The sequence below is a fragment of the Patiria miniata genome, unplaced genomic scaffold (genome assembly GCF_015706575.1).
Source record: "Patiria miniata isolate m_02_andy unplaced genomic scaffold, ASM1570657v1 HiC_scaffold_8, whole genome shotgun sequence".
Taxonomy (NCBI): Eukaryota; Metazoa; Echinodermata; class Asteroidea; order Valvatida; family Asterinidae; genus Patiria; species Patiria miniata.
Window position 1 is genome coordinate 9,410,510 of NW_024037075.1, and position 22,855 is coordinate 9,433,364.

At 40.2% G+C, this 22,855-nt stretch overlaps 1 protein-coding gene across 1 annotated transcript in view; it reads right to left on the reverse strand.

Moving 5' to 3' along the window:
• Positions 1-67: 67 nt before the first annotated feature.
• The window catches only part of LOC119719566 (protein FAM117B-like), a 37,339-nt gene continuing 14,551 nt past the window's right edge, over positions 68-22,855 (reverse strand). Inside the window, exons 2-7 of the mRNA XM_038189040.1 lie at positions 12,878-13,056; positions 11,388-11,462; positions 8,588-8,875; positions 7,243-7,501; positions 5,509-5,632; positions 68-4,001 (exon numbers count right to left, since the gene is read on the reverse strand). Of these exons, the coding sequence (XP_038044968.1) occupies positions 3,815-4,001; positions 5,509-5,632; positions 7,243-7,501; positions 8,588-8,875; positions 11,388-11,462; positions 12,878-13,056 (1,112 nt within the window). The 3' untranslated portion in view covers positions 68-3,814. The remainder of the gene's footprint in view (positions 4,002-5,508; positions 5,633-7,242; positions 7,502-8,587; positions 8,876-11,387; positions 11,463-12,877; positions 13,057-22,855) is intronic.

Sequence of the window (22,855 nt, forward strand, 5' to 3'; positions counted from 1 at the left end):
CTAATTAACTCTCTGCACCCAAATCCTAAGTGGCTCATCAGTCAAATCAATTCCAATAGACTTCACACACTATCCAATCCAGACTCATTTATTTTGTCTTTCTCTTTTAAGTACGGGTGTTTCTCAACAACTATGTCCACAGAAAATGTTACTTCATCTCCAGAACTGATTTTTTGTTCATCAAGACTAAAACTACATTTCAAATCAACAGACCAAATAAGACTTATTGGTAAAACTTTGCTCCCAAATTGAACTTGAAATCAGAACATCAAGAGCGAATGTAATCATTAATGCCAAGAAAATATTTTACATTGGAAACATCAAAATTGGCAACCTGGTGAAGTAATTTTGAAGACATAAAATGAAACAGCTTTTTAAACTAACATTTAGCTTAATACAATCGATACATAAGCATTCTCAACCATCTTGGAAGATGGCAGTTTATATTCAGCAACACTTTTGGAGTTTGAAGTTGGAGTACTTTGCCCAAATACTGACATTCAATAGATACCTCTAATTCTTAGGCTTTTAATCACATCCAATATTCTCTTCGTTCAGTATTTGCATGGCACTTTCAAAAACAAAAGCCAGCTTATACTTAGCATGTATGGCCGCAAAAGTTTTACATCAAAAACTTGACACACTAGGAACACTAATGAAAACTTATTTTCTGAAGAAAAAACATCAAAGTCATATTTTCCAGTCCATCCAAAAGGGCAGAAATAAGGGGGCCGAAATGGAATAAATTAGGGTTACTTAAATTTTACTTTTATCAAAATTTATGCAAACCTAGATGTTAGGGTACTGTGACAAAGCTGACACATTCAACAATTGGACATGTCAGTTTCAGACAAACAGGCAAGACTTTTCTTTGTATTCCTAATCTCTGTATTCCTAATCTTTGTGCTTTCATAAACTTATTTTTCCCCCTTCCATCAAGGTCCAAGACACATAGTCTGATCCGAAATAGTTGGTTGGAAGGATTGTGAGTTACGATCAATCATGGAATGTTCATCATGTTATTCACTCTTTTCATATGGATCTTCAATCGTGAATTAGTAGCTCACTTCTGGATGTAGTTCCTAAAGACATAATGAATACATATACTTCAAAACAAAAAGATGTGCCATAATGTGGACATATGCTCTGATACATGTGCGTAGCTATGTGTGTATTAGCTAGCTATAAAGGGTAATTACTTCGCAATGTCACAAACACTTTTCCATTCCATATCATGTTGGAGACAAAGCTAGTTACGTCACTTCACTGCAAGTTAAGACCATCTTTAGATCCTCATTATCCTCTGCAACACCATCTTATTTGTTGGCCTTCACATAATTAAACAAAGCAAAGTTCAATCCGTGTTACTTGACTTCATTTACAATTGGTCCATTTGATATGTTGGTAATAAACATTTGTCCTCTTTGGTAAGAATCATCTATTAAAAACAAAACAAAAAGTGTCACACCATTCTTGCTATCTAGCCTCATCTACATTTGTAGCATCACAACAGTGTTTTGGCTTGTCATCTGTATCATGCTAGGACTTGTTAATTTAAAAATATCCTACAAAAGGAAACGTATTGACTCCAATAAACAAACATGAGGTATGTGTCAAGCAAGCCACTCAGGATATCAACAACAGGCCCTCCATCATTCTATTTGCCTTTCTTTCTAAACAGTCAATAACAAAAACAAAATAGCACTTTGCATTATAGTAATGCTAACAAACATGTTAAATCATGCACACAAAGTTACAAATCATTAAACACATCTGAGCTTACACATTACATTTTTTTAGATAAAAAACAAACCAAAAATGTATTTACATTGAATACAGCAAAGGCTGTGTTATTTGAATAAAATACATGTACAACATCTCAAGCCATCTAAACTTCAAAAAAATAAAAACAAACACGCTTTTAAACAAAACTGCAATATATGTGAACCTACACTTTGGACTTTTCTGTCCATATCTAATACACGTATAACAATGTGAACGACCATTGCCACAGATAGTCTAGGTCAAAGGTCATCTATGTTAACATTCACTTGCTATATACTGCATTAAATACATACAAAACTTATTTCAAATGTTGCATTGGTTAAGATCCTTACATATTCTTCAAAAGATCTCTTGATCAAACTAAAATGAAATTTAAAAAAATGCTAGCACACAAGACCATTACTTGCAGTACAAAGTACAGATCCCGGAGAATGTGACTGATGTTCACAGAAACATACCCAAAACAATATATCAATGTACATGTCCATGTATGTCTGATCCAGCAAATCATTGATATTATGGTCCAAGTAATTTTGCTGGCTTGTAATACCGGTAGTTACTTTATACTTTCAAAAGTAGTCCCCAATATGTAGAAACATACAATATAATAACATTAAAGTTGGTTTTTCACTTTCAACAAGTGCTTTATTAACTATACAGGGCGAGTCAAAGAAGTGACCTGGATTAACGATTTTTTTTCCTAAAAAGCAATCAAACTGGATACACAAATGAAGTTACGCATGTTTTACTCAAATAACCTATTTTTATAGCTGTCCGTGGAATGCCATTGGAAGCAATTGAGCCGAGTGTGATTACAGATTTCACACAGGCATTCAAATACGATTTTAATCATTTGAGTCAAGAATGAAACATTATTTTTGCTGTCAGACTTTGTGCTTTGAATATAAGGAACATGTGAACTCTTCTTTTTCTAAAATATTGATGGCGATTTTTGTCTGCTTTTCTGCAAGTGTTTGTTCATTCATGGATGCAGGAAAACTTGTATGTTTATTGTAATCGAGGGGTATGCATCAGTTCATAAAGCGGTAAATGATCAGTGGAGGCCAGCTGAATTGTGTGATCTTTTTATTAAATTAAACATAACTTGAGATTAGAGTATGCAAATTATGTGAAGATTCAAATACTAGTCAGGTCACATTCTTCTTGACTCACCCTGTAGACTGGTTTAGGAATTCCGCAGAGAGTCTGCAGCAGTCAAACAGCTGGACTTGCCCTTACATGCAGGGGTTCAGCACTCAGGAATTCTGACCTTGGGCCGATCCAGAAATCAGACTGGAGGGGGCTTAGAATATCACCATTAGCCAGAGTTTTATCCTGGTCATGGCCCACCAGAGTTTGGAATAGTAGAGGGAGGAGGGAGCATTTTAAATGTTAAAATTTGTTCGTACAACTCACAAATGTACACACTCGGGCCATTCACTGATCAGTTTTAATGCGGAGATTGGTTTATACCGGTACTTCACGCAAAAGTTTAATGAGAATTTAATGACATCAATAAATGTAGTTTCACCAATTGGCTTCATTCCAAAGATCTGTGCAAAGTAAATGTATGAAGTAATCTAGATGTTCAGTTCATTGCATGCAAGCCTAGGCAGCTAGAACTCAAGACGTAACCCTGCAATGGTTTACCAATGGATATCCCTACCTAGGGACACTTCATGTTTAGTACACTTCAGTCATATTAATAACAATTGATAAAGTTCCCTATTAGAAGCACACTTCTCATAAAACTCCTTACCCCTTAAAGCTCTTTTTGGTGGAAACCATTCAGCTTTATGCATATGTATGAAGTGAAATATTTGTAGGGAATTACACCATGACGTGTCCCTCAGCGTTCAGCAATTTTGACAGAGTTCTTCGCTCTGTGTGGGTCAAATCAGGAAGCATCTTGGGACCAGTAAGTTTGTACTACTTCCTCTCAAACTGTGTTTCCCCTTAGTTCATCATGTCATCAATGTTACATTTATCTTCACTTGCACAATGATGAATTCCATGATTTGAGCGGTAGCTATTCTCCACATGCAGCATTCTGTGTTTGTGTGGCAGCAACTGTAGCTTGTAGGGCTTTAGTAAATTCCCCAGGTGGGTAGTTGGGTAGAGGGCAGAATGCTGAGCTATCGCTGGGTTTGAGCTTGAAAGATACTTTCTTGTCTGGACAATACTCAAGATCACCCTCAATGAACAGTGGAATTCGACTGCAAAGGGAACAAAGTACATCCATTTAATCCGATAGCCAGACATGATGTATCAGAGTATAAGGCTGTTATATTTCTGATTCATTTGGGATTCATTTTCACATTGGCAGCAAATAAAAATTAGCAACACAGCTGGCTTGATGACATGTGCACGAAATACCATCTGATGTTGGTGACTTTTATAACACCTCACCCACAGATTCTGTGTCTTGATTGGCAGACAGCGAGTCACATGGTACTTTCTATTTTTGCTATCTTGCAGTGCACAGCCAAAAGTACATGTGTACTATACCCATACCAACCAAAGTACTATACCCGTAGCAACCAAAGTACTATACGCACTGTGTGCAAAATGCATAGAGATGTGCGTTGTGCGTTGCGCGTATCGTTTCCAAGCCAGGTGCTACAGAGCTGGTTTCAAACATTTCATGAAGGGGTAGTGAAGTGCAAGTTAATTTTCAACTAATATCGTATTCAAAAAAGCAAATTTGTATTGTATTCAGATTAAATTAATCAGTTATTGCTTAAAATTAAGCAGAATCTGTGGGAGAGGTGTTATAAAACAAATATTGACTGCTTTATCTCGTGGTGCAGTAAAACTAACCCCCCTCGGTGATCCATGGAGCATTCTATTTGTCCCTCGGCTTCGCCTCGGGACAAATAGAATGCTTCATGGATCACCTCGGGAGGCTAAATTTACTACACCACTCAAGTCCTCACCACTGAAAAGGCCAGACAGACACTGCCAACACTATCCATTGAACACAAAACGTCCCAAACTGGGCAGCTTGAAACAGTTTGTTTTAAGGCATGTTATATACAAAGTAACTCAGTTGTTTGTTTTTGTGCTGGTGCCACAGAGCCAGCCCACAGTCCTGTCTGTACCTATCTCACTGACTGACTGCCTCACCTTGGCCCAAACACCCCTTGGAAAATAGTGGTGTGTGCCCAGCTTTACAAGGCTTGCCTCGTCTGGTTCAGGAAATAAGTGTGGTGGAGCAGTTTGAAATGTCTGGTTTCAAACCGGTATGGGCCCTGGTTGCCAATTATCCGCAACCAGACATCTAAAACTGCTCCACCGCATTAAAAATCCCACTCATATATACCATTTTGGTCAAAAAAAGTCCCCCCTCCCCAAAAGGATGAAAACTTGACAAATATCTGACAATATTTTGTTCAACTAGGCCCAAAAATATCCCAAAGTTCTGCTTCCGATTACATGCCTTTCAAAAATAGGGTAGGTAGGTCAAAATATTTTTGGGGCAATTTGTTTTATGCTGATTGAATGGTGTATTCAATTATATGCGCAGTTTAGCCTGAACTATTTCCATTTGCGCTATGAAAGCTATAAAGAAATCCTAAGCTTCCTAATGCATGGGATAAAAGTGACAGATGGATGAACACATGTAAACACAGGATGAAGATGTGGCTTCTCTATGCAAATACTTGGCGGTGCACTACATCACGAGTGACTTGTATTGTTCATGAATTTGTGATGATGACTAACCTTGGCTCTTCAATGGAGCGCACTTTTTCACAGCCATCAGGTGGGTCTCTGGTTAGCTGATAGGATCTATTGTGACTAGGCGATGATGCATACTTGCCACCATGGAAATCTGGCGATGCTTCTCCTGTGCAAAATACACACACATTAAAAAGCAATGAAGAATGAGGACTGGTGTTTTGCATGTACAGTAAGATTCAACATGTTGCGTGAGATTCCTAAGGGCTACCAAGCATTTCCACACATATGTCCTGTTTAATATACCAGACAACATTATTATGTCACAGCTCAAGACACCTCACACTTTCAATTCAAGTCTCATGCTTTATCTGTTGAGCAATGTTGAGGTTATCACAGGCTGGTTCATTCACAGCATGCAAATGAACACAAACACCAATTTGTGACGTCAAAATAAATACGGTAAACTCCGGCTAAGACGACACTCTTGGGACCAGAGAATTTGTGACGACTTACGCGAATGTCGGCTTCTGCTGCAAGTCGTCATTTTGCCGACTTACACAAATACACAAATTGAATCACGGAGTGAAAAAATAGATTGAATTAAATGGCCTATGCGCATCTGTATCTGGATCATGCAAACAAGATTCATGGCTAAATTTCAAACGCTTTGATTTACCTTGGTTTATTTCTACATCCATGGTTGATTCCACCAAATATATCCTCAATGTTTATCATCACAAACAGGCTGTGGTATTGATCACAGAAAATCATGCATGTACACATGTACATGTACGTACATACGAAGCAAGGACGACGTGGCCAGCTAGCGTTAACAGTGGTACGATATACAGATCGCTTGCATACTGTACGTCCATGTACATGTAGTGTACATTGTGCACATACGTACAGTCACGAATTAAATGTGCGCATGGTACTGGTACAATAAGGGGACCCCCAAAATTAACAGAGCGCATGCGTGCAGTCAAGAGGGGGTACTGGTATTGATGGTACGGAATGGACATGTACTTCGTGTAAGTGAACGATGCACACAATGTACAGACTGTGCATGAAACAGTGTACACGTGCGATTAGTGTGCACGTGCTGGCCGATGCATCAATCACGGGCCGTGCCATTGATAAACAGATGTCAGTTAGCAGTGTGTGGGACTTTTCACTCGACACTTCTTACAAACCGCAGAGCACGATGCCGACTTATACAGAGGAATTTGTGTGGTTTTGAGGAAATGGGACTGAAAGTAACACGCCGACATAGGCGAAATGATGGCTTACAAAGGCCGACTTAGAAATGAAAATGTCAATAGAAATGCATTAGAGACAATCGGGACTTTCGTCAGACAGCTGATTTAAGCGATATGACGGTTTATACGACGTCGGTTTAGCCGGAGTTTACTGTATTCTCACTGTTGAAAACACATTACAACGTGGGTGAATTTCAATGCAAATGTAGACGCATGAAGTTTGCCACACATTCACCATTATCTTACTGCATATCTGACTAGATCTCTGGTAAAGCTGAGATGGGGATTAGCTCTCAAGCTTACCAGTAACCCTCAATTCCTAAATGATCACACTCCTACAGATACCTAGCATTAGATGCAATGCATGAAGACAAGTTGAGAGTACAACTGTATGCATGCAATTTTATATCCAAATTGCTTGTCAAGAGCAACTGTCTAGGTCGTTGTCAATACATGTAGACATAGCTCTAGACACCTGCTTCAGACATGACTTATACCTCAGAGGTAAATGACTTACCCTTTTCCCCTTTGACCTCGCCGTTACCCGTAGAGCTTGACCTACTAGAAGGTCGAGATGGTGAACCATCCATTTGAAATGTTGGTGATACTGAGTGACTGCGACTGCCTGATCCTCTACTACCATTCTCTTCACTGATATTGCCATCATCCTGGTTCTCAGCAGGGGTTTGTGTACCAGTATCAATACTTGCTAGAACAGGAGGGGGTGCACGACGACCATCCAACGTCACTTCCTGAGTTTGTATGATAACGCCTCGCTAGATAATTAACGAATATAACACAGAGAAGCAAATAAATAAAAAAGAAACTTAGCATGAGATATTCAGACAGCGTTTTAGCTAAAACAGTCAAAGTTAAAATGGTTGCTCACCACGGGAGGCCGGTCTTGAAATTAAAACATACCGAGTGTTCAGACACCGTTTTAAATTTAGCTAGTTCAACTCAAAGTGGTTTATCTCAGTTTCTGAGGTCAAGTAGAACTTCCCTCTCCGCCCAAACCACGAGCTTTCAGAGCCCTCATTTCTTCCTGTTTGCACAGTTTGCTGCACGTGGTCTGGAGCCTTTCTCTGTTGACATGGTTGACATGATTGTAGCCCTAGCGGTTAAACACATCGGTCATCACAGTCTTGTTCACGGATACCGCAGGTTGCACTGTACCTTACGGACCGTTGGACGGTTCCCTTCATTACTTTAAATTCCCATTTTTATGCATCGTTTGTCAACCTTAAATATTTTTTTTCCATTCAGATCAGGTACAGCACGTTTGTTTTCATTTGGTGTATATTTTTGATAGGTCTCAAGGTGCAAAAAGTTATTGTTTGAAACCAAAAGAACCGAATTTTGCACGTAAACAACATGCATCAAAGCAATAAGTCAACTGGCATGTACAGTTGTACATGCCTGCAAGTCAGCTGCAAATACACGTGATGTCAACATATTTGTGCTACATTAACCAATCAGTGCCACATATTTCCTGGTATTAGAATGTTAGAATATTATGATAATAACTCTTCAGTTAACGGTTGTCACATTGATCTGCATAGTTCTTAATTGTGTGTGCGAGCACAATGAGAAACTCAGGCCATGTGGTCGAGAAGAGGCGGAGATTAGACTTGGAATTGGATTTGTCATGAATGGGCCATGGTAGGAGCCTTTGGAGATTCACTGGTGTTAGTTGCCACCTTCTAGCCCTGGGCATGCTGTTTGCAGGTCATACCTAATACTTTTAAAGTAACTATACAATTGAATTTTGTACATGGGCCAGCTATGGCAACTTATTGAGGCATATATGAAACAGCACTAATCGTCCCCAACTGCCCTGTCTGTGTAATTAAGTATTGTACCTTATCTGTATCATCTTCTCGGCGTACTCCTTGCAACACTAGTCTCTCAATCTCTTGATTCAAACCTTCCACACTTCCTCGGATCTTAGGAGTAGGTGCCTTCAAGGAATTATTTGGGACTGGGATGGCAGAAGACCGAGGTAAAGGCTGATTGGTTGGTGCTGCTGGACTGCTGGAGGGCGCTGTGTATGTTGCAGCAGTGGAATGATTAGCATGTACAGGTGAAGCACGCTGTGTGTTGGCAGTAGATTGGCGACTACCCTGTTTACGTAGCTGTTGTCGTAGTTTCTGTCATAACAATAATAACCAACAAATACCAATAGGAATGATGATCACATAATGACCACACTGCATCTCACACCTAAATAGTTATCACCTGTCAAGTTGTGGACCATGGACCATTTCGCAATTAGGATTTTGTTGTACTGTGATATTTGTATACATTTTTTTTTAATTTGTAGAAAATGTGTCAATTCCATAATTCACATTTTGAATCATGCAACAATGCAAAATCTCACACAGAGTGCCTCATTGTGATATAACACAGATTCACAGATCAACTAAACAAGAGGATCGTTGCTGACCCGATCTATTTGTAGACACATCTCTCTGTGTTGCCAACCTTTTAACATGGCATTTATATTTGTCAGTGGACTACAGAGATGCATTAGTTGGTCCATCCCAAGGTCCATTCCAATAGTGTTACATCCTTTTCAACGCAAACAGGGAACAATTTTTTTAAAGAATTCCAGCCTAAAGTTAACACACTGTAATGAATGTTTTGTATCGCCCAACAACGCATGATTATTGCAATTACCCCAAAGACTCTTAAGCATACGTGTTACGTATGTCAACAAACGAACGTACAATACATACAATTGATGCAACGTGTTAGCATGGCAATCATGGAGCACTGCATGCTTCATCATCCAAGACTGGCATACCACCGCACTTGGCTTTCATTCTATCACTCACCATTCAATGTGAATGTGAGTCTAGCACGTTGACAACACATAGCACGTAATCAATTTTCTTATAAGCTGATGGGGCGACTATCAAATGACGCGCAACAAATTTTCCTATTGGCTGAATGACAACATGTACCGTAATGTTCGGAATATAAGCCACGCGGCGTGTAAGCCACAGCACGCAGAAATCTGCAAATTAAGATTTGAAGTCTGCGTATAAGCCGCACCGGCGTATAAGCCGCACCGACCACAGCGGTTTCAATTTTGTAAGGCCTCCAAATGCTAGTCAAAATGCTCTGAACCATTTCCATGTACACTAAAAGGGCTACAAAAGTTATAAAATATCAAACCATTTACAATCGATACTCATACAAACAAAATAATGTGGAAATAAATTGATGATGAGAAATAAACACCGGGAATTGCTGCCGGCTGCCCCGTCATGCCCGTCCAGTCCCCGGCCTTAAAAGTTAGTGCATGGCCCGGCAGCCTGCGCCGGCGAATGACAACATTTTCCCGCAGCACGTGAGAGAGTATGCAACCCACCGTGTGTTGTCTGGACTGGAGCGCTACGTACAAATCTTGCTTTGTGGCAACAGATGCTGATTTGTTTTGTCCTAAGAATAAACAGTTTCGCTTTTACCTCAAAACTTATCAATTTTTGTGATTACCAACGAGTAGTAAGGTTGAAGAATTCAAGTTTCGATCATAACTTTCTTCGAAAATAGTCAAACGATGCTGTCATTTTTATGGACGAATCCATTAATTTTGTAAGGGGTGATTTAGTCCCTGTTTTGAGTTTTACATCGTTTCTTGAATACATTTCAAGAAAAAGAATTATATTGTGACATTGAACAAATGATTATCGAATACAGAAATGTTTCGAACACCATAAAAAGTATTAGTCGTCTTTTTTTCTTTTTTTAAACAGCAGAAATATTGGTAATTATTGTTCCCAAGAAAGTACACCCCTTTATTACCACAAATGGTGTGGTCCGCTGGGGGAAATCATGCTGCATGGCAGCACTCGTACTATCATGTACGGCTTGTTGCATAGCGTCGATCGGAGACAGTTTCACCGTACTTTTTACCGCTCGGTATCTTTACGTGGGACGTGGTTTCGGTTTGTTAATGACTTTCTTAATTGATAATTCATTTCAGCAACAGATCTCTTCTTATACCAGTACATTAAATACACATGTGAATCTCATTTTTATTCTTCAAGGCTCGGCGTATAAGGCCAAGTTCGGGCAAGGACCATTAGTCGACTAGTGGTTGATTTGTGACGTACCTTACACCTGCGCACTAGTAGCAACGTGCGAACGTCTCTAGTCAAACGCTGGTCAAAATGTCATCGCAAAACTTCTGGATCCTGGCTCTCTGCTAGCGTTATGAATGCGCGCGGCTATTGGTTACCAGCGAAGCAACCAACCCCAGTAGGCTGGTTCCAAATAGTCGACTAGCGTAGTCAACCATCGTCGACTAGACAGAGTTCGGGCAAACGTTAGTTAACCATTGGTCAACTATAGTCCTTGCGCGAACTTGGCCCCTGCCGCCCTGTGTATAAGCCGCAGTAAACATTTTCATGGGCAAAATCAACGTATAAGTTGCGGCTTATATTCCGAAAATTACGGTAGCTGTTTTTTTCTCCGCACATGCAAAATGAAGATTTATATTTTGGCACGCAAGAGGATGGAATGCCAGAATTTTTCCCCAAAACATGAAAAAGCTGGAATTCTTGTCAATGTCATTGTAGTCAACGATTGTAAAGAGAGTCAAGCATGAAACATGCTCAGTCAGTGCAATGGGACAAAGTTCTGGTCTTATTTCACCTCTTTCAGATTGTCTGCACTTCCCCATGATGACGATCTCTTGTGGGATGAACCTTTTCTGTCTATTTCCTCTGTCTGTAAAAGCAAACAAAAATTAGTCATTACTGAACTTTGTCATCATGATAAATATAGTACATAGAACATGTCCCACATGGGCAACAGGAGCTGCAACTATGTCTATTGTCTGCTTATTTCCATGTACATGTAGCTGTAAGATCAAAGACCTAGACAACAACTCCATACAAGAGATCAGATACAGCCAGAGAGAAAGTATATGCATGTCAGTGGGTAGTCTGTAGATGATTGCTTGTCTTCATCATTGAGATTTGTCATTACATTCAGCATATGTTTCATGTAAGATTTTTCTCGTCAACGACACTTTTGTGGAATCTCTGGATACATTTCTTACAAGCTTTATCATGTTTATGCACAAACTTTGAACTGCCAACATTTCAAGGATAGACACTGCAGTATGCTGCTGATTTTTTAATGCAATAAACAATTTGGCATTTGAAATTTTCATTGACCCTAACCACAGCATTATATGACCAACAAAACAATTGTCTGCCCGTTGTGATTTATCAGACACCTCTTTCTGGTTCTTTATCCTGGTTGGCTGAAACACGGTCACGTGGGGTTCACTAATATAGGCTAGTGCATGAAATTTGAGTCAACTTTAACTACAATATAGATGTGTGCCAAGACATCACGCGCACGTAATTTCCGGAGTATAGTGCCCGATCAGGCACAATACTCAAAAATTTTGGACTGAATATAGCACCCTCCGTTTCAACTTATTGTTGAATTGTTTATTGTTGAATTGCTTATGAAATAAATGAGGCTAAAAGGTTTGCATGGTGGACATGATCAATGAATGGGAGGTTAGCTCTAACACCATGTGAACGATATCTCTTAGTGAGTTATGTGGTTCTCAGAAGAACTCCGAGGGACTTATGAGTTACATGCAATTGTTGAATTAAAACAGTTCAATTGTAAGACCCTACAAAGTTTCTTTTCGTATTTTATATTTTGGACAGAGGTGTGTTATACAACACATATACAACTGGCATAATTCGGTCACTAGTGCACATCTATGCCCCCCTCGGGCCTGTGAGTGACCAGAAGAGTCCTCCCTCGGGGTGCATAGACATGCACTAGTGACCTCATTGCCAATCTATATGTGTATAATAGTCCATGGATGTACAATTGAGGGGGGGGGGTGTGACATTTTGCACCCCCTCAATGGCGCACGATGCCATGGGGCTACATCACAGCAGACATTGTATGATGTGTTATGATATTACACCAGTCTCAATCGCATAACACCTAAATGCAACCAACCAACTGGAAAAATGTACACAGGCATTGGCATGGGTATGTCATTTCTGAAAGCATGCTCCACATCTGATAAAATGGGTGGCTCTACATACACACATGTAGATGTATGAAGAGAATGAACCAACACAACATATCAATCCCTGTCTGCCTACCTGTGTTGACTGGTCTTTCTGATTAGGCTCATGACTGTTGGATAAGGATGAGGTGGTAGAAACAGGACATGTAACTGCCTCAGACCGTGGCCAGTAACCTGACAAGTATGGCACTGCTATTGTATCAAGAGAGTTGGTGCGACGAATAGGACTTGCTCGTACTGCTTTAGGCTTCTCAACTGCAAAAAAAAGAAGAAAAAAGAAGCAGTCCCATAAATGTTAATAGAAACTTTAGATTCTATTGTAAATTGACACAATTAGGTGCAGAAAATATTACATTTTGCACATTACTCATCATGCCCATGGCTAACGTTGCAGACACTGCACGGTACCAGCAGCCAGGTCAAGTTGTTCAGACATGTAAAACAGTGTATGAATAACTCAGTGCCTACCACATAAATGTTAATATGTCAAACATTGCTTGGACCAGGAGCTTCCTGTCTCTGCTTTAGCTAGCCCAGGGTTCCTTACCCCTCACATTGTTTTATGCAGTGCCATTTCCAACAGAAAAATCAAATTGTGTAAGGTCTTTAGGTCAGAACACATAGAGTGCATTCGATTACTCCCCCCAGCTTACTCCCGCCTGGCTCCTCGCGTAATGACAGACATTACATGCGCAGTGGAGCTAAATAAATGAATGGTTTCGGGTAAAGTTTCGTGCAAGAGCTGGAAACATGGGCGTCGCCAGAATTTTTTCTAGAGGGGGGCAAAACATGTTTTCCAAAAAAAATCCTGTTTTTCTCAACATATTCTCGATTTATAGGGACATTTTGCCCCCCCCCCCCATTAAATTTACACCAATATGACTTTCTCGCCTCTTTTCTTTTTATTTTATTTTATTTTTTTCCCCGTCCTTTTTTGCTTTTCCGGGGGGGGGGGGGGGGGGGGGGGGGGGGGGGGGGATGTTGCAACCTGACGCCACTTTTTTCTTCATATAGCATCAAAGGTCATTCATTGCAAAAATGATGATAAGACATGAATCTGGGACTGAGAAATATTTTCAATTTTGTAAGGAAAATTTTTTCTTGACTCTCCATAGACTTTGTACACAATTGCGGAAGTGGCGTCAGGCTGCAACATTTTTCCCAGGCTGCATCCAAATCAATTAACTGTCTAGAGCACGTCCACGCCCAGTGAAAATACGCGGGGACACGCTGACGATAATTCGTAGCCGTAGCTCCGTGCATAGAGCTACATAGGGTTTGTAGCTCTATGCTCCATGGAAGCCTGTTTCGGACACGGCCTGATGAGACGCCCGCCGGACATTGCATGGCCTTATGGGATACTTACCCAAGTAACCGGCTCGGCGAGTCGGTCACTTGGGCCAGGCTTGAGTAAGCGAGAGAAGTCACGTGTCACAAGGGTATTAACAGCAAATGCCTTCTGGTCTAATTCCAGTCAAAAAAGACACTGGAATACTACCCTAAACCCAAACCATTCGGGATTATAGACAACCAGTTACCTCAAGAAAATACAGAGATTTTGTAGTACATTAGGAAAAGGATTAGGAAAAGGACAGAAGCTTTAATGGCAAGGCAAGCTACATCTAAACACTTTTGCTATCTAACAGCAAAGAGTTAAATAAGATCTTCACTCAACAACATTTTTATAACGTACATGTAGGACAAACTGGTGATTCAACTAAACTGTACAGGGTGAGTAAAAAAAAAACCCGAAACCCAAATGTCGGGACTGTTGTTTTAGTGAAGTTCTGCATGTAGCACTTTCAAAATCTAGGATATAAAAGCAAAATTCATAAGCTTTCTTTTAGTACAAGAGTCATTCAAACCACTCATGTATTTTTTAAGCTACGGAATTTTAAACACAACCACTGTTTTAAAGTTCTGTCCACGGATCACAAAAAAGTGTGCATTTTGTGTGAATTGTTTTTGTTTTGCCGAAAGAACACTTACTTTTTTGTGATCCGTGGACAGAACTTTAAAACTGTGGTTGTGTTTAAAGCTCCGTAACTTGAAAATTACATGAGTGATTTGAATGATTCTTGTACTAAAAGAGAAAAATAATATAAATTGGGCTTTCATATCCTAGATTTTGAAATACTACATGTACATGCAGAACTTCACAAAAACAATGGTCCCGACATGTGGGTTTCATTATTTTTGACTCACCCTGTAGTCTGAGAGAAAAACAAGCTTACACTGATCTCACCTCAATTTCAACTGTAATTTTCAATTGTGATTTACATGTGTAAATGTTATTTACTTCAGTTCTATATTCAATATTTAAATTAACTACATTGTCTCTTGATTGTAGTCTAGTTTATTTAATTGCTACTACTCACATGTACATGTGATAAATGCACAGGGATTCTGACATAAAGCTACCTACATGTATAATAATAATAAAACAAAACAACTACATGTAGACCAAAAACTCCTCACTCTCTCTGCGTGATAATAGAATACATGTATATATTAGAAGGAATGGAATTTCAGCGGTTAGTTCTAAATGCAAACACGAGAGTATACAACAGATGTGGCCGCACTGTACATGTATGTACATGTACACATATATGCACCGTTTCATATCAAACCGTGAAGAAAACCATCAGAAGTGCATTTGTGCATGTTTGAGTTGTTTGCACAGAAAAAAATGAAGTGCACATTTACTTACTCTGTGACTTGGTTTTGGGCGTACATGTACATGTAGGCTTCATTTACATGTACACATCTGATTAGCATACACGTACATATGCAGATATGCAAATACATATAGCCAAAAGCACAAAGTTTCTAACCTTCCATTAATGTACAATGTAGGTTTGTACAGGCACATGGATGCGCCCAGCAGGGTACTTTGTCTTTGTAAGTTACATGTAGCTCTGTAGTGTACATTTAATATCTAGCTCAATGGTTTCTGCATACACAGCTCATGCTGTCAGCATACGTGTACAGACAAAATGGCAGTTTCATTCATGTACATGTATGTACATACGTGTGACGCAATATTAACTTTTTGAGCATTGAAGTAATTGCTTTAATTACACAAATTTAATACAATGGGCTTTCCATTTGAGCCAATCTATCAGCTTTTCGTCTATCTCCTGTACATGTACAGTATGAATGTAAGCTGATATATCAGCTGGAACACCAGAAATTAACAGAATGAGAATACAAATAGAGTGTCTAGGCGTGCAGTGATGTACTGTACATTGTAAGTACACCTTCAAGTTCATTGATACATTTGTTTTCTTTCTACTTGACATAACTTGCATGCAATGTAAATGTTTATACCAAATTCATGAGTGAATTTTGTACATATTGCATGTATGGGTGTACATGGTTTATGTACATCTACATGTACATGTACCTGCACTGTTAAGCAAAATTGAAGTAGTACACGTTGATATAATGATGTACGTTAAAGGTAATAAACAACATTTGCTTTAGCTGTAATTTTCAGAATGATGGATGAATTTGGGGGTTAGTATTTTATTGCAAATATTGTTACACTGATCTGTTTAAAGTTTTGTGTTCATAGATGCTGGAAAAAAAACAGAAAAAATGCTGTTCTTGTAGTCTGGTTCCCTGACCCTACTTCAGACAAAACAGAGCAATTTATAGTACTTCTAAGTCAGGGAATTGTCAGATTGGGGAACCAGACTGGCTGGCTTATACTCGTTCACAGATGTGGAACCAACCAATTGCAAAGAAAATGTGGACTTAACATTTGGTAAAGTGGGGACAGTATTTGGAAAAAGTCAGGGTTTTTTTCAACGATGGTCAGCCGACCATCGTCATAGTCAAGTAAGGTATTTCAACTTGGTAGTTTCATTTTTTGATGTTTGCAAATGTTGTAAAATATATACACGTACGGTACATGTACCTTCATAATGTACAAGCTGATTTACTCGATCATACATGTAGATCGGGTAGGGTGTAGTGTTGGGGATGAAAATGTGGGGAGTTAAATGTAAATGGGGGATATAGTTGGGGAGACATGCAGTTATAGAAAAGCAATTTCTGTGGTGTGAATTGAGGCAATTTCTGACCACTAAAACCAATTTCAGCAAAAGATCATCTTTTAAAGTTTTGAGTTTGGAGTAATTGAATCAGCTATACATGTATTCTGAGCAATATAATCATTATTGTAGGCTACAATTTTTATTCGGGGAAGAAAAAGTGTGGGGGGACCAAACAATGTCCCCCGCTTTAAAATGTGGGTGGAGGGGGGGGGGGGGGTCCCCCGTCCCCCGTTGATTTACGCACATGATAATTATTTACCATGGCAACTGTCTGTAAATGTTCCCGTTGGTCTGTTAAATTGGCATTTTGTGAGGCAGTCGCATTTGGAAAACGTAGTGAAAAGGTTACCGTAGTACACAGGCGAAGGCTGATTGTACAGTTTTGACAATAAATCATAATGCAATAAAACGTGAAGGTGTCATTTGAAATGAAAATGTTGAGTGTTTCCGGTCTGAATCATGGAGGAAGGTCATAATGAAGTTTCAGTATTGGACTCTTCAACAAACGTAAACTTGAACTTCTTACAATTTGCGAGACTGTCTGCGAGGAAAAAGTCGATTCAACTTTTATTCAAGTTGGTTCAACCATCTAGGCTATATAAGAGCAAGTTTTACTCGGCCTCCGAGAAAAGTTTGCTCCTGAAAGGATCCGAGACCGCGGTCTTCCGCGACACCAAAATCGCTCCTTGTCCGTGGAAAATGTAGAGAGTGTCTTTCGCCAGATCGGACACTTTTTCGTCGTTTTTTTTGTGACTGCGTTAAAGATCGCGATATTTGAAGAAATGCATCGATCCTTCGTTGATCCCAAACAGGCCCCCGAAATTATAACGCGACACTGAATTATACGTGGCGGGCAGCAAACTCACAAAGCTCAGCCTTGGTGGAAGCATGGAGCTGAATCAACACACGATGGAAGCAACAGAGCACTCTATCACGTCACATGCTTGTGCTTCAAATAGCGAGCACCGTAGACCCAACCTCGTTTCCAGGGCGTGGAGCAGGCTGCAGTACGCGTTGCCATCGACGGTTTTACGCATAGCCCGGAAGTACTACGCAGTGTAGTCTTTCGATTGGTCAGACCGCGCAAGGCATACTAATGTACGGCGTACTAATGTGTAGTCCTTCTGAGTATTCGTTGCACTCGGCGCACGGGCGGCAAGCAAAGCACAGGAAAGAATAGGGACACTTGGTGGCCACGCACCATGGAGAAAATTTTTTTTGCCAAGGTCACCCCAGACTACCGTTCTGTGAACACTTTTGCAGAATGGCTGAGTAGAACACGTAAACGAAACCCCTACGTTGACCTCGTTGACCTCGCACAGTCTAGACTCGCAGAAAAGCCAGCACAGGGGGCAGCCAGGCAGTCAACGAGAAAGCGCACACGACGGCAAATTCCTGTGCAAAACGCAGTCACGAAAAATCGACGAAACGGATCGCCGGTCCGTACGGGAAAATCAGGACGACCCGAAGTGTCCGACCCGGCGGAAAACACCCTCCGCATTTTTCCACGGACGTGGAGCGATTTTGGCGCTGCGGGAGCCCGCGGTCTCGGATCCTTTCAGGAGCAAACATCGTCTCGGAGGCGAGTAAACTTCTCTCTCTATATATAGATACATGCATGTACTACCATAAGTATACCTGGGGATTATATTGCCAAATACTTAAATATCTACATGTACATGTACATATCATACATACATGTATACAATGTGAAGAAACGTAAATTTACATTCATGTAGTACAAGACATACACTGTACCGGTACATGTTGTTAAATTACTGATAAAGGGGAAGGGGGGGGGCAGAAGGAGCAGCGCCACCAACGTTGGGACATACCTCATTCCCTTCGTAGACAGAAGCAACCACACATCGCAGGGGTAAGCAAACCTAATGTATTGTACACAATGTTGTGTTAAATACATACAACGTTGATCGATCATACATCGATGATCGATCAACTCTTGACCACACACACTGTGACCATGCCGTGCTAATCCCATTGAGTTCCAAGCTAAGAACAACAACATGGTCCTCTCATTGAGCCACTGGTACCCGAATGTGCTACAGTGAAAATACAGGATAAACCATTTTCACTTTCGTCATGTTCATAAATTTGGCCAAACAAACAGTCATGTTGAACTGACGGATTTCCTTTTATCCTAACCTTCCAAAATCTTCAAAAATCCTCTTTGCAAAATGGAGGATTTGGCAGGATTAAGGATTTAAGGTAAAAATGTGTGGCCGATTTTGTAGGATGCACCATGTTAAGGTCTTGGTCTGGACCTTGTGTTGTTTATGCTCAGCTGTGCATAAATTTAGGCAGGCCTAGATTTTACTTGATATCCTCCGCACTGCTCCAGGCTGTCCCTGGCTCTGCCTCAACATATTGACCGTGATTGCTGGAGGATTTTGCAGGATTGAGGCAGTATGCAATTTTTACATGGAGGCAGTTTGAGGATTTTGCAGGATTGAGGTTGCATCCTTGCAAAAATGCCTAGGGAGTTAGGGTTAAACAACTATGCCCCATCTGTCGTTCTCTTCGTCCCCCCCCCCCCCCCCCCCCCCCCCCCCCGCCACAACACAGTTTGTTCACTCATGCAGGAATTTCCCTAGTCCGGTAAATTTCTCACATACTGGACTTCCTGCGTATTGTAAGCAACACACCAATGCATGCTAAGTATCCTGGAAAGTTGTGTTTCCAGAATTTAAAATCTAGACAGTTTTTTCCCCCCACTTGATACTTGATATGGAAGCTACTGCATGTACCTGGTTAAATAACCAGGAAAAATCAACAGGTCAAATATGCAATACCCATGACCTCGAGAAATATACTGCGGTCATTTTTCGACAAACTCTCAGCTAATTTCACCTGAAAATTACAGGATTACTAGACATGGGGGGGGGGGGTACTGACTTTAAATTGTCCTGGTTATTAATCCGATGAGTATCTTCCATAATGAATATCAAGTGAAAAATAAAACGGTCTCGCTTTTGATTTACATGCATACGTACATAACCTACTCCACATCACCTGCTCTCTGAACATTTCAAGATAGTAGGAATAGAATTCTCTGAACATTTCAAGATAGGTTGGGGTGCAGATGTGCTGTACATGACTCATCCATATGTACATTTTGCATGATACTGGTATCGGGTGATGCAGAAAATACCAAATATTAAAATATTCAATCACATCCATCGAATTATCAAAATAGCAATTTTTCAATTCCAATAAAAACATTGTGGGTGGTCTCCACAGGCAGAAGAAAATCGTCCTTGTAAATATTTATTTATTTATTTATTTTTACAGGTATTATACATAGTACAACATTTGTTTTTGCTGCAATTTTCAGGAATACATGTAGATGGATTTTGGGGTTAGTATTTTATAGCAAATACTGTTACACTGATCTGCTCAAAGTTTTGTGTTCATAGCAGTAGATGCTGGAAAAACCAAGGAAAAACTAGAAATGTGTTTGTGGACAAACACTGAGCTGTTTTGACCATTTTAGCAACAACTGCCATAAAGGAGTTTCCTCCAAGTCGAATGAACATGTACATGAGTATTCTATACATGGTGGGGTAAGTGTCGATCTGATGTAAAAAACAAACAAAAAAACCCAACATTTTTCATGACGTCATGGTGGCGTAACACATTTTTCGAACTGTTCTGACCTAACAAACCTTTTGCAAAAAGAATTTCATATTTTCCACGTTCCGTTGATGAGATATGGGTAAAACATCCTAAAATTGAATAATTTATATAAAATCACATCACTGCAATTTTTGTCTATAACACGTCCCGGAATAATTGCATACAGAGTTTGAACCCGATCGGACTTCAGGTTCAGAAGATATAGGGCGTTAAATTATACACTTTTAGGATGACGTCACGTGACACGTGATGACGTCATGATGACGTCATGATTCGGCCTGAATCTTCAGATGGATCGTGGTGGTCTAAGTGTGTGCCAGGTTTGAAGTCGATCAGATGTGAAAAAAGTCCCAAAGTCCTGTGTAGAACGAAACACGTGTTAACCTACGGGGAAAAGAGTGGGAAAAAAAAAAAATAACAAGAAAAAAAAAAATAACAAAAACAAAGTCTGGTTCCCTGACCCAACTTCAGAAGAAACAGAGCAATTTATAGATGTGTGGGAATTTTCTGTGGGGACTGGCTGGTAGGCCTGTCTGTTTACGGTTTTGACTGGAACCGGGTACCCTTTCCCGGTCAAGGTCGGGTACCCGTAAAAGCCCCCCCCCCCAAAAAAAAACCCCGGAATTAAGTGTTTTCATTTATAACGCCAACCCGGAAGTAAGTGCTTTCGTTTCTAAACACCCCATTGTGTTCTGTAATGCTTTCTGTGCAGGTATACCAATTTGCAAATGGTCGATTTGTCAGTAAAAAATAGGAATTGCAAATTCAATGTCTATTATATACAGCACCTGAGTTTATGAAATAAAAGAAACGTAAGGTGATTAATAAAGAGTTTAAAGACATCGATGACAAAGTCGGCGAACTTCCAAGAGCTCCCCGCTGTGTATTCTTCAGTGAGTCCATCCTGCCGTCACCTCGGCCCAGGTGGCCCACACTGACTGCAGCGCTGGTTGTAGCATGCATGCAGCGCGCGCAGCGTGGTCGGCTTACTCGGCTAGGCATGCGTACGACGACCGGTGTCATATGAAAATCAGACTTGTATGAAAATCGGACTCTTTTTTCCTTTTATTGGTTAAACCCTTTCACGTGACCAGTCCCTCTCCTAATTATCTATGCATAAGCATGCGCAATACCACCAATGAGTCCGTATTTCATAAAACCTAAATTCATGCTACACCGGCACGGCAGTCAGTACTAACGGTAAGTGAAAGCACGTCCACAAATGGTGTCGTGCTTTATCATAGGGACCTGGCGCATGCGTCTTGTACTACGCTAATCGCTAGTCAAGTTGCACTTCTTACGTGCGTTGTGATTGGCCAGTTCCGCAGAAAATATTAGCGCGCGGTTATTTTTTTTTATTAATATATCATTTGTTGTTAAAGGTATATTTTTTATCTACCCTTTGTTCGATCATAGGAAATTATAAATGCCCTTAAAACTTTCTCAGGCTTTGAGACATCGTACATCAGAAAAAATCGGGTTAAAGAAAAACAATTAATTAACAAACAGTTTTGACTTTTTCTCAAAATGTGACCAAACGTGGCTACTTCCTGAACGTGGCATGATGATCACCGGACAGCAAGGTTATGAGACAGGGAATGTCAGGGACAAGAAATAATCACACAGACACAGCAAAGTAACTTGGGCTTACATTTTGTCATCTTTTTTTATTGTTCGTGACTGCAATTAAAACGCCAATCACTTGGACTACGTTTGTTTATTCCGCCATCTGCGGTGCATCAAAGAAGATCATTTCCTGGCGGCCCACTACGAGAAACTTATTAAAAACATGATGGGTCAACTTTCGTGCTTCTGGAGACACATCAATTCAAACTTCAAAGATAGTCAACAAAACTAAATACAAACTAAAACCCGCAAGATAGAGTTTTCAGTGAATGATCGGTAATTCACTTTGAACTTTGGATGTTACGTCGAAATTTATAAATTCGGTTACGGGTACCCGACCCGATAAAATGGAACCGGTTCTTGGCCTCCGCGGGCGGGTACCCGGGTACCCGCAACAGGCTTACTGGCTGGCCTACACCTGTTCACGGATGTGTAACCAATTTCAAACAAAATGTGCACTAACTAAATTTGGTAAATTGGGCAGTATTTGAAAAGGAGTCAGTTTTTTACAATGATGGTCGACTTACCATGTTGGAAATTGATACAAAAATTCCACTTTTCTCGAAAACGACAGCACACCAGATTAAACAGTGCAATACGAATTCCATTCCCAGATACCTTCAACCATTAACCCTAACCCCCCTAGGCCCTTTTTGCTTCATGCAGTTAAAGGTTGTTCAAAATGCTTAGAATAATTCCTAAAATATAATTTT